The sequence below is a fragment of the Sceloporus occidentalis genome, unplaced genomic scaffold (genome assembly GCF_023333645.1).
Source record: "Sceloporus occidentalis isolate IW3139 unplaced genomic scaffold, rSceOcc1.0.p SCAF_4, whole genome shotgun sequence".
Classification (NCBI taxonomy): Eukaryota; Metazoa; Chordata; class Lepidosauria; order Squamata; family Phrynosomatidae; genus Sceloporus; species Sceloporus occidentalis.
Window position 1 is genome coordinate 35738948 of NW_028316984.1, and position 12780 is coordinate 35751727.

Below are 12780 nucleotides of genomic sequence, written 5' to 3' on the forward strand. Positions count from 1 at the left end.
AAGGACACCCCGTGGCAGCGGGGAGGAGGAGAAAGGGGCCGCTTGGCCCCTTTCTCCTCTGCGTTGCTGGGTGCAGCTGTCTGAAGGCTGCACCCAGCGACGCAAACGGCAAAAAGAGCTCCATTTCGGAGCTCCTTTTGCGGCCGGGGAAGGGGCGCACTATTCGCCCTAGCGCGGCGTGATGACATCACATCCACGGCGCCCCGTATAGAGGCAGCGCGGGCGTGACGTTGTAATGGCGGAGGCAGTGTGGAACGGCCACCACCATTTTGTGCGAGCTCCGTGCGTGCTAGGATTGGGGGCGTCTGGAAAGGACGCCCCTTTCTAACCCTAGCACGCACGGAGCGCGCACTTTAAGGCCCATCTGTAACGGGCCACTGTATATATTAATGTTTTAAGTCTAAAAAGTTTAGTAAAAAAATTGACCAGACAACCAAAGACTGCTGAGTCAGGAGCACATGGCATGAGGCAAAGTTACAGCAAGGTTGTATCATGCTATGTGGCACTGAATAATGACTCAGAACCACCCTACTATATATAAGTAGAGCAAGCGACTGGTCAGTGTGGGTTAGTTTGGTTAGTTGTGTTAGTCTGGAGTAGCTGATTGGAAATTGTTGATGTGTGTATACTGTATATTGTATTATATTGTACACAATACATCTGAAGATAAAACCTCCAGAACTTTGAATAAATCAACTATGTCTGAGCCATCTCTTGTGTGTGAAAAGTGGTCAGTGCATTGCCAATAGCAATAGCTGGGTATATTGCTTTTTTGGTTTTTCTGTATTCCACTGCTACATTATTGTTTGGCTGCATTTGGGAGATTTGTCTCCAGACTGTGCTGGTAGTTGGCTTTTCCCGTCACCAATAATCATTCCCTTCTCTGAGTAGAGTGGTAAAAGGTGAATGCTTAGTCCATCCCAGAAGCACCTATTACGTAACTTCACATATATCTAGCTACTTAGCAGAAGCACTAAGATTGTATATTCCTGCATGTCAGGGGGTTGGACTGGATGGCCCTTGAGGTCTCTTCCAACTCTATGATTCTATGATTGCCTAAAGAAAAATGTCTTTAAGTGGCAACAGGACACAGATGAAGATGACCTGAGGCATGGAGTTCCAATATGGGGCACAACTAAAGGCCAGTGTCTTCCATTTCCCTATCCTTATAAAATGAAGGCCTACAGAATGCATGCCAAAACATACCCTCCAACATTGCACAAGTGAAAATTGTGACACATGTGGCCAAGCAACGTCCCAGGGTAGCCAGAGTAAGAATAATTCCAAATGGGAGCACACAGGTTAGATGAGGCTGCAGCAACTTGGTTTTGCCTGAGCCTAGTGGGAATGGTAAAATTCCACCCTCCTTTCCTCTCCCCGCTACTGAATTAACTGAGTGCTATTTTTGCACTTTGAACTCAGTTTGCAGCAACTGAAGTAAACTGAGGACAAAGGGGGGAAATTGAGAGAAGGAGAGAAACTTTAAAAGCATCTGAAAAGGTAAATTAATGGGATAATTAATTGGGACTGTCCCTTCCAAATCAAGACAATTGGCATGTATGCAACAATGCACCTGTTAACAATGCATTCCATCTGACAATGCATTCTGTTTGCAGCACTTCAGTATATTATCAACTTATAAATAAGAATGTTTATTTCATTGTTGTTTTTTAATTATTAGATTTTAATCTCACCCTTCCTTTAAAAAAAGCATTATTTCTTCATGTTGGGGATTAGGTTGGGCAGCACTGGACCCACTAAGAGCTGTATTGCCACTCCAAAGATTGGTTGCTGCTACATATTCCCACTGTGTTAGTAGTACAGTAATAGTGTTCTCTACAGTGAATGAAAATGCTAGTGTGCCTTCCAATATTATAGTGCACCTGTAGACTGGCAGGGCAGAGCATTTCCCTGCTTTCTAGGAGGGAAAAGATGGAAGAACTGTTTTTATTCCCAGAAGTGTTGAATTTTGATGCACACTTACACTGGCAGCTGGAGTTGAACTTGTCCAGTCCAGGTCCCACAAACTGGCTATCCTCTCTCTTTTTATTGTGATAATCTTCCAGTGAGGCAGGTTTCACTGAGCGTTACTGAGTGACTGAACAAAAATTTAAGCCCACATCTCCTCAGATCAAAAACACCTCAGAAATACTGTGCTAGACAATCTGTTCTGGTTTTTTTCCCCATTGTTCCAGGGACAGGCACCATATTGATATCTGATGACTAGGATTTTTTCCCTTTCCTGAAACTTACTGCAGACCAGCAGTCAATAGCTTGCAGACCAGCACTGACCCGTGCACCACCATTTTGGTAACACTGCTCTACACAACTGCAACACTTTGTTACAGTGTTGACTGCTCTAGTCCTGTGAGCCTTAAAGTCTGAACCAAAGTGCCTCCAATTTGTCTGCCTTCACCCATTCCGTTGCATCGTGTCTGAAAAGGCTATGTCTATAGAACCTGGATAAGGGAGCTGTGTGATAACAAGGCTGACCTGTCCTGGACTAACTTTAGCTGGTTCATGAAGCAGCAAACGGTGATTTGACTTAGCTATGCAAGTAGTGAAAATAAGTATGCACAGTAGTGTCTTCAGGAACTTTACATTTTTGTTTGCTACAGAGTGCATAAGGCCTGTCTGAACTTAATAAACATGTCTTACTTGCTCTCAGGCTGCATAGCCTGAGGTGGGTTTGCAGCAAACAGGATGATTTGGCTTAACTATGCAAATACTGAAGATAAGCACACACAGTTATGTCTTCTGGAATTCTCCATTTTTGTTTGCTATAAAGTATGTAAGGTCTGTGTGGACTTCATAAACTTGTCTTAAACTTGCTCTCAAGCTGTGTAGCCTGAGGAGGGTTTGACCCTTTCGATCAAAAGACTGTGTGTGAGTGTGTGTGTGTGTGTGTGTGTGTGTGTGATTCTTTGCTGACTAGATTCAGAGTTTCTTTGCAACTCCGGTGCATGATAGTTCCAGTAGCAGCCAATGGACTGTGACACTGGAGTCCAGGGTTTGATTCCCAGCTCGACCACAGAAACCTACTGGTTGACCTTGGGCAAGTCACACTCTCTCAGCTTCATAAGATGGCAACAACAACCCCCATCTGAAGAAGCATATCAAGATAACCTCATGATAGATTCGCCTTAGGGTCACCATAAGTCTGAAATGACTTAAAAGCACACAACAACAAAGCAGCTGATAGTCTCATCCCATGGAGTCTGGGAATTTATAGTTTGGTGAAGCCCTGCAGGAGGTTTGTCTCAGAAATCTAAATAGTTCCTCCCCTAACTACAAACCCCAGGATGCCAGTCTATATGAAGCTGCTGGGAGAAATCATCCGTAGACATGGAGCGGGGTGTTATCAGTATGCTGATGACACCCAAATATACTTCTCCATGTCTCGGTCATCAGCAATGACGACAGATGGCATTTCTCCTCTCAATCAACGTCTTGCAGCAGTAATGGACTGGGTGAGGGAAAACAAGCTCAAGCTGAATCCAGACAAAACGGAAGTACTTATGGTAGGGGGCCCCAAACGAGGTATCAGGCCACAACCTCCAGTCCTAGAGGGGTTCACGCTCCCCTCAAGGGACTGTGTTCGCAGCTTAGGGGTGCTTCTTGACTCGTTGCTTCAGATGAGAAATCAGGTGAATGCAAGAGTCCCTGTTATCAGCTCCGGCTGATACGTCAGCTGCGCCCTTTACTGAAACAGGGTGACCTCGAAACTGTAGTACATGTGCTGGTAACCTCAAGACTTGGTTTTTGCAATGCGCTCTACATGGGGCTACCCTTGTGCCTAGTCCGGAAACTTCAACTGGTGCAGAATATGGCAGCCAGATTGATTACAGGAACAACTAGGAGTGACCATATTACACCTATAATGAAATCACTCCACTGGCCACCTATTCGGTTCAGAAAAAGGTCACTCTGGAGAGACCAAGGGCTGGAACAAGATTTAAAAGGACATGTAAGAAACAGAAAAGAGGAGAAATCACCATATAGGAATGTTTAAAAATAGCTAGGATATGTAGGGGGAAAGTCAGAAAAGCAAAATCACAGAATCAGCTCAGGCTTGTTAGAGAGGTTAAGAACAATAAAAAGGGCTATGTGGCTGTGTTCTAGAAGAATTTATTCCTGATGTTTCGCCTGCATCTGTGCAGAAAAAGTTCTCTGAAGATGCCAGCCACAAATGCAGGTGAAACATCAGGGATACATTCTTCTAGAACATGGCCACATAGCCCGAAAACCCCCAAAAAACAAAAGGCAGAACTATTCAACACTTTCTTTGCCTAGTCTGTTCACAAAGGAGTTTATCACACGGGAGGAATTTCTCTTAATTTCGAATGAAAAGAAAGTGGGGCCAGAACGCATTCACATGCATTCGCTAGTTCAGTGAATTTACATGAATTTGAATTGCGTTCGAACGGACTTCCCATTGCCCCAAAATAGCTTGCCATTGCCTGAAATTGCGTGTGATCACCTCTCACACAATAACGTGAAACCCCATGATTGCGTTCAGACTGACTTTCCATTGCCCAAAATTGCGTGTAGTAGTCTATCACACAATAACGTTAAACCCCATGATTGCGTTCAGATTGTCATTGGATTATACTTCCAATTTCCATTGTCTGATAACGTCGAAAAAGAAAAAGGTGATCAGCCTGAAGAAAATGGAACAGAAGACACAATAGGGGAAATGCAGCACAGAATAAGTAAAGAGGTAGTACAGGAGTACAGGAATAGTACAGGCTAATCTAAATGAATGTAAGTCTCTGGAACCAGATGAACTACATCCAAGGGTATTAAAAGAACTGGCAAAAGTAATATCAGAGCCATTGACAATAATCTTTGAGAATTCCTGGAGAACAAGAGAAGTTCCAGCAGACTGGAGGAGGGCAAATGTTGTCCCCATCTTCAAAAAGGGAAAAAAGAGGACCCAAATGATTACCGCCTGGTTGACATTAATACCAGGGAAAATTAGTAGGGCAGATCATTAAACAAATAGTCTGTTCTAAGCATTTAGAAGGGAATGACATAATTACAAAAAGTCAACATGGGTTTCTCAAAAACAAGTCATGCCAGGCTAATCTACTCTTTCTAAAAACCCACTTATTAAAAAAGTAAAATAAAATTACCAGCTAGGTAAAAGAAGGGAATGTTATGGGGTGTAGCATACCTTGATTTCAATAAAGCCTTTTACAGCGTGCCCTTGGCTTATGTGGGGGATCCGTTCTGGACCACCCCGCATAAGCCAAATACCATGCATGCTCAAGCCCCATTCAAGTGAATGGGGCTTGTGCATGTGGTGGTGCGGCGGTGCACACCCCAGGCACGCACCCCATTCATCCGAATGGGACACACCGCTCCTGCGCGGCTTTCTACATATGCTCAAAGCCACGTATAACGCAGGCACACTGTACAAGGTCCCCCATGATATTCTGGCAAACAAGCTAGCAAAATGTGGGCTAGACAATGCAACTGTTAGGTGGATTTGCAATTGGTTTACTGGCCAAACCTAAAGGATACTCAGCAATGGCTCCTCTTCATCTTGGAGAGAAGTGACCAATAGCATGCCACAGGTTCTGTCCTGGCCCCAGTGCTATTCAACATCTTTATCAATGAGTTGGACAAAGGAATAGAGGGCACAGGATGACCTTGGGCAAATCACACTCTCTCAGCCCCAGGGGAAGCCAGTGACAAACTCCCTCTGAAAACAATCTTGCCAAGAAAACCCCATGATAGCTTTGCCTTTGGGTTGCCATAAGCTGGAAATGACTTGAGGGTACAACAGCCAGCAACTATAGATAGATAGATAGATAGATAGATAGATAGATAGATATAAAATGGGTGACCTTGGGCAAGTTACACTCTCTCAGCCTCAGAGGAAGGCAGTGACAAACCCACTCTGAACACAGTCTTGCCAAGAAAACCCCACAATAGCGTCACCTTTGGGTTGCCATAAGTTGGAACGACTTGAGGGCACAACACACAACAAATATAGATTAGATAGACAGACAGTTAGGTAAAATAGATAGGATAAATAGATAAGACAGATGGATAAAACAGGAAAGATAGATAGGACAGACAGACAGACACACACAGGGTGACCTTGGTCAAGTCACACTCTCTCAGCCTCAGGGGAAGGCAGTAGCAAACGGGAGGTACTAAAAAAAATGACAGCACTTGCCCATAGGGAAACCATACTTGCCCATAGGGAAAAATTGGGAATTACTTGCCCATAGAGAATAACTGTGGAATACTTGCCTATAGGAAATCATTGGGGAATACTTGTCCATAGAGAATAATTCAGGAATACATGCCCATATGAAATCATTGGGGAATACTTGTCCATAGAGAATAATTGGAGAATACTTGTCCATAGGAAATCATTGGGGAACACTTGCCCTGCAGTGGATCAATGGAGAATACATGCCCATAGGGAATCATTGGGGAATACTTGCCCATAGGGAATCATTGGGGAATACTTGCCTATAGGGATCATTGGGGAATACATGCCCATATGAAATCATTGGGGAATACTTGTCCATAGAGAATAATTGGAGAATACTTGTCCATAGGAAATCATTGGGGAACACTTGCCCTGCAGTGGATCAATGGAGAATACATGCCCATAGGGAATCATTGGGGAATACTTGCCCATAGGGAATCATTGGGGAATACTTGCCTATAGGGATCATTGGGGAATACATGCCCATAGGGAATCATTAGGGAATACTTGCCCATAGGGAATCATTGGGGAATACATACCCATAGGGAATCATTGGGGAACACTTGCCCTGCAGTGGATCAATGGAGAATACATGCCCATAGGGAATCATTGGGGAATACTTGCCCATAGGGAATCATTGGGGAATACTTGCCTATAGGGATCATTGGGGAATACATGCCCATAGGGAATCATTAGGGAATACTTGCCCATAGGGAATCATTGGGGAATACATACCCCTAGGGAATCATTGGGGAATACTTGCCTATAGGGAATCATTGGGGAATACGTGCCCATAGGGAATCATTAGGGAATACATGCCCATAGGGAATCATTGGGGAATACTTGCCCATAGGGAATCATTGGGAAATACTTGCCCATAGGAAATCATTGGGGAATACTTGCCCATAGGGAATCATTGGGGAATACGTGCCCATAGGGAATCATTGGGGAATACTTGTCCATAGGGAATCATTGGGGAATATGTGCCCATAGGGAATCATTGGAGAATACGTGCCCATAGGGAATCATTGGGGAATACTTGTCCATAGGGAATCATTGGGGAATATGTGCCCATAAGGAAGCATTGGGGAACACTTGCCCATAAGGAAGCATTGGAGAATACGTGCCCATAGGGAAGCATTGGGGAATACGTGCCCATAGGGAATCATTGGGGAACACTTGCCCATAAGGAAGCATTGGAGAATACGTGCCCATAGGGAAGCATTGGGGAATACGTGCCCATAGGGAATCATTGGGGAACACTTGCCCATAAGGAAGCATTGGAGAATACGTGCCCATAGGGAAGCATTGGGGAACACTTGCCCATAAGGAAGCATTGGGGAATACGTGCCCATAGGGAAGCATTGGGGAACACTTGCCCATAAGGAAGCATTGGGGAATACGTGCCCATAGGGAAGCATTGGGGAATACGTGCCCATAGGGAAGCATTGGGGAATACTTGCCCATAGGGAAGCATTGGAGAACACTTGCCCATAGGGGAGCATTGGGGAACACTTGCCCATAGGGAAGGATTGGGGAATACGTGCCCATAGGGAAGCATTGGGGAATACTTGCTATGGGCAAGCAATTTCCAATGATCCTCTGTGGGCAAGTATGGTTTCTCTATGGGCAAGCCCTGTCGTTTCTTTTAGGACGCCTCGAGTCGTGGCAAACTCCCTCTGACTAACTCTTGCCAAGAAAACCCCATGACAGGGTCGCCATAAATCAGAAATGACTTGAAAGCATGAAACTCCAAGTGACCTTGCGAGCATCTTCTCCCGCCTTTTCAAATATCCCTCCTCCTCCTCCTCCTCCTCCCTTTCCTCCCCCCAACATCCGGGCACTCGGGAGGGGGCTACTGAAGCGCCGCCTCTGCGCCTGCGCGAGTGGCCTGCCGTCCCTTCGACCTCTACCGCTGCACCAGCCCAGCGGAGACGCCGCCGTTGCAGGGTAAGTGCTAGGCCGGGCAGGCATCCGCCTCCATCGGGCCCCAGTCCTCCTCCGGGCGGCCTCTGACCGGGGGCGCCGCTTGCCGGGACCCTAACGCTCCCTTTCCCCTTTTCATTGCCGCCAGCCAGAAGGCCCAGAGCCCCTCCGGCCCCAGACGCCGCCTCCGCCGCCATCAGCAGCAGCTAAAGCAGCCGCCGCCGCCGCCGCCATGTTCGCCTGTGCCAAGCTGGCCGCTGGCTCCCCTGCGTTGGTGAGTTCCATGCTCAAAATGGAGGACCCTTTGGGAGGGGAGGAGGAAATGGAGGACGCCTGGTCACCTCCCTTTGCTTTCTATGCCCCCTCTCCGTCTCTGCCCTGCATTGCCTTTCCTAGCAGCCATCTCTTCCTCCTCTTTGCATCTTTATTTGGGAGCAGTGGTTTGAGTGTTGGGTTATGACTCTGGAGACCTGGGTTCGAATTCTCATTCAGTCATGGAAAGCCACAGGGTGACCTTGGCCAAGTCACACTCTCTCAGCCTCAGAGGCAACGAAGAAGCTTGCCAAGAAATAGGGCCACCATGGCTCCAAAACACACTGCAGAAATGATCCAGTTCGAGACTGCTTTAACTCTCCTGGCTTATTACTAGGGGATCCTGGCAGCGGTAGTTTATTGTGGCACCAGAGCTCTCTCTGACAGAGAAGGCTCATTGTCACCCAAAACTACAGTTCCCAGAATTCCCTAGCACTGAGCCAGGGCAGTTAAAGCGGTCTCAAACTGGATCATTTCTGCAGTGTGTTTTCGAGGCATGAGTCAGGAATGATCCGAAGGCACACAACAACTCTGATTTTTATCACCTTTGTCTGAGGAAGGAGCCAGTGGAGCTTTGAAAGATTGCATGATGAGTTGTGTACATAAAGGCCCCATAAAAGGTATGTTCTGTGGATTTGGGGTATTGCTGTACTTTGCTCCATGGCCAGGTCTGGATGTCTCCTTGCAAGGAGGCTTCCTATTGTCCTGGGGGCCCTGCAGTCTTTGCTGTGGGTCATTCTCAAAGGCCTTTCTCTTTTCCTCTGCTTCTGGCAAAGGCTGCTTTTTGGATTTCCCAATTGCTAAGAAGTGGTTGCTGCTTTTGACTTCTCTAAGAAGGGCAGAGAAGAGGCTCTCTTTGGGAAAGAGAGGCCTTACCCAGTCAATTTTAAATCATGACTTTTTAATTTGTTAATTTAAAAGATAACGTACAGTACTCAAGGAGTGTACTTTAATGCTTTTTATAGTATTGTATTTTAATGGTTGGTGTTCTGTGTGTTTGCTTTTTCATTGTGATTTGCATTTTAATATGCTGTACCTGCCTCAAGGAGAGGCGGGAAAGATATATTAATAGTAATAGTACTAGCAGTGTTAAAGTGTGCCTGCACTCGTGGGGACAGAGGCTGGAGTAGTAATCCGCATGTCCTTAAGCAAGGAGGTGGCCCAAGGACACAAGTAGGCCATGGGCCTGGTTTCCTTTCCCGCAGCCATTCATTCCTTAGGCCCTTCCCTACAGTCTGCGGAGGCTGTCAGTTCACACTGCAAATGACAAACAGGACACTCTCTGAGGACTATGAAATGGCATTTTCCCCCAGTGAGGTGATTTTCTTGAGTTGCTCTGAGTACACTTTTGATACACGTTCTCAAGAGGAGTCCAGGGTTAATTTCCATGGGTTTGTCTTTAGAGTATATCTGGTTAGAATCGCAATGTCAGAGTTTCTTTGGAAGGCCTGTAGGTTGGGAAGCCAGGGGCCTGAAGGTCATTAAGTCCAGTGGCAGTTCAGTGCTCTACAGGTTGAGCCTCCCTTGTCCGAAATGCTTGGGACCAGAAATGTTTTTGGTTTTTTCATATTTTGGAGCATTTGTGTGTACATAATGGCATATGATGGAGATGGGGGCCAAGTCTAAACATGAAATTCATTTATGTTTTGTATACACCTTATAGGCATAGCCTGAAGGTAATACACAATATTTTAGAATAGCACAGGAAGAGAAACCAATTCTTAGTATTCTTTTAAGTCTGTAATTTGTTTATACTGTAGTGACAAACAACAATAGTCATATGCCCCCCCACTCCGAAAGCAAACCTTTTATTCTATCTGAGAATACATGTGTCTAATCCATAGATTGTGAGTGTTCTATTTGATCTAGATAAGATACGTTCTCTCATACACATTTACCAAAAGTGAATGTCAAACTTCAAGAGCAGTTGTGTTGAAGATTTTCATTGTAGCTGTGGACATAGGCTGTGTAGAGATGAAAATGTCAGCTCTTTAAAAATGCTGAGGTCTTACACCATTGAACAGATTGAAGAAAGGTTTCCTCTGGGTGTGATCTTCCTTCCATTGTGAAGATAATTTATTCTCTTCCATTTTAAAACCCACTGTGGTCTGTGTGTTGTGTAGAAGGCTGTGGTAGTTGTTTCATTGTATGTCTTGTTTAATATTCTTCCTCTCCTTTCTCTCCCTTTCAGATGCGTATGGGATCAAGAATCCTTTATAGACCAATTTCTGTATCAGTGTTGTCTAGGCCGGAGGTCAGGACTGGAGAGGTACCTTAAACAATTCTGTAGCTTCCTAATCTATCTGGTGAGCCTGTGTGTTCTTGTCCTAGTAATCATTAATCACAACCAATATAAAACTGTAGTTATGGCAGAGGCAAGCTGCCTTTTCTTTAGTGTCCAGTTATTCACCTCCAAACTTCATGACATTCTAACTTACTCTGTGCAAATTGTGTTGCAATAATAAACCCAAAAAATACAGACTTGCAACTCAGTTGGAATGATAAATCATTCATCTGATCTATTTATTGCAATATCCTACTTTTATTCCAAGGACTTTAAAACGGTTCTCTGGTTACCAAGTGGTCTTCCACTAATCAGGGACTGACTTCCTGAGATTCCTCCTTTTTTTTGTTTAGGACCTACCTTGTAGACTAGATAGTGATTCTAGATTCTCCGTGCATTAGGAAAATAAGAGTAGCTTGCTATTAAGTACTTTTCCAAATGTGTCTTAAAGCTTTCTCTTTTTTTCTGTAGAATGTTTGTAGCTTTCAAAATACAAATCTATTTCTGACCTGGCACTAAATTAACCCTTATGGTTTCCTTCTTGTTCTTTTTAGGGCAGCACACCTTTCCTTACTGGGGCTCAAAACACGGGCAGCCACCTAGCACTAAGGGAATTTCAAACAAGTGCTATCAGCAGAGACATTGACACTGCTGCAAAATTTATTGGTGCTGGTGCTGCCACAGTAGGAGTGGCTGGTTCTGGTGCTGGTATTGGAACAGTCTTTGGAAGTCTAATCATTGGTTATGCAAGGTAACATATCCAGGATATATCATACAGCATTGCATGAATATATGTTTGTTTCATTCTGCACAACACGTTCAATTAATTTGTGGCACCCTTGCAGATGCAAGGGGTGCAGATAGCTCAGGGTGGGCAAAGTGTGGCCCGAAGCCCACTTCAGGAAAATAAGTAGAAACCTCACAATGAAACATGGGGACTGTAAATGGACATACAAGAGTAACAGTACTGTTGAGTTTTACTATAGTGTTTTAAGCTTAAACACTCTGTACTATATACTTATAACTTACAACAGTAAATCATTAAGTATCTCCCTACAAGCACCTGGTTGCAGTAATGTCTAGGAAGCATCTATGTTACTCTCTTGCAGCAAAAACAACTTAAGTCTTGTGGCGTCTTTTGTGTCTTTTTGGCAGCTTCTCAGTGTATATGCAAAATGTGTTTGCAAAAAGCTTTGGCAAAATAGAACTTTATTTTTTACAGTGTCACAAGACTCCATTCTGAGTAAAGTAGTAGTTATCTTCAGACGTTTAAAATTATAACAGTTTTGCTTTTCTTCAGTAAGCTTTGCACTACCTATCTTTTATTAAGCTTTTTTAAAAAACAAAATTTGTTGTATAATCAGGTTTGAGCTTTCTGCTACAGGGATAAGGAACCTTTTTCAACTTCCCAAAAGCCCAGCCAGAAAGGCAAGTTTGGTAAAAGTCTGTTGAGAGTTGCAGTCTGAAACATCTGGACCATCAGTGATTCACTGTCCCTTGCATAGGGTACAGTAGTGATACGTCTATGAAATGTTTCTTTTCCTCAAAATGACTTATATTTTGACTTCTTATTTTAGAAATCCTTCTCTGAAGCAGCAGTTGTTCTCCTACGCTATTCTGGGATTTGCCCTGTCTGAAGCCATGGGTCTCTTCTGTCTGATGGTTGCTTTCTTGATCCTATTTGCCATGTGAAAATACCCTTTCGTACTTTTGGCATTAATGAACTACAATGTGATTCTGTGAACTTCAGCTCGGTAAAATGTTTATCATGGAAATGTATGCTACTTCCAAAGCAGCTTAATTAAAGATGGTAATGAGTTTAAACTGGCTGTGGCTTATTCTTTTATTATTGTTTAATTCTTTAAAAGACTGCCCAGAGACCTCATGTCTACATTTTTTCCTCAGAAGCATATGTCTAGAATATTGCTGGTAAAACACAGTGGAGTAGCACTGTAGGTCTTGACAGGTCATATTATGCACATGACTTCCTTAGTCATGTATGGGCTTTAAACTCTTATTACTGAGGAGT

General features: G+C 44.2%; 1 protein-coding gene across 2 annotated transcripts; it reads left to right on the top strand.

Moving 5' to 3' along the window:
- Nucleotides 1-8080: 8080 nt before the first annotated feature.
- Nucleotides 8081-12575, top strand: LOC149313731 (ATP synthase F(0) complex subunit C3, mitochondrial-like). 2 transcript variants are annotated; one of them, XM_089519706.1, is made up of 5 exons: nucleotides 8081-8179; nucleotides 8304-8429; nucleotides 10659-10736; nucleotides 11306-11502; nucleotides 12329-12575. In XM_089519706.1, the coding sequence occupies exons 2-5, from the start codon at nucleotides 8388-8390 to the stop codon at nucleotides 12441-12443; spliced, it is 432 nt and encodes a 143-aa protein (XP_089375832.1). In that variant the 5' UTR covers nucleotides 8081-8179; nucleotides 8304-8387; the 3' UTR covers nucleotides 12444-12575. The 2 variants fall into 2 exon arrangements, with proteins under 2 accessions (XP_089375832.1, XP_089375833.1); XM_089519707.1 differs by having other exon boundaries at nucleotides 8094-8179; nucleotides 8308-8429.
- The last annotated feature ends 205 nt before the right edge of the window (nucleotides 12576-12780 follow it).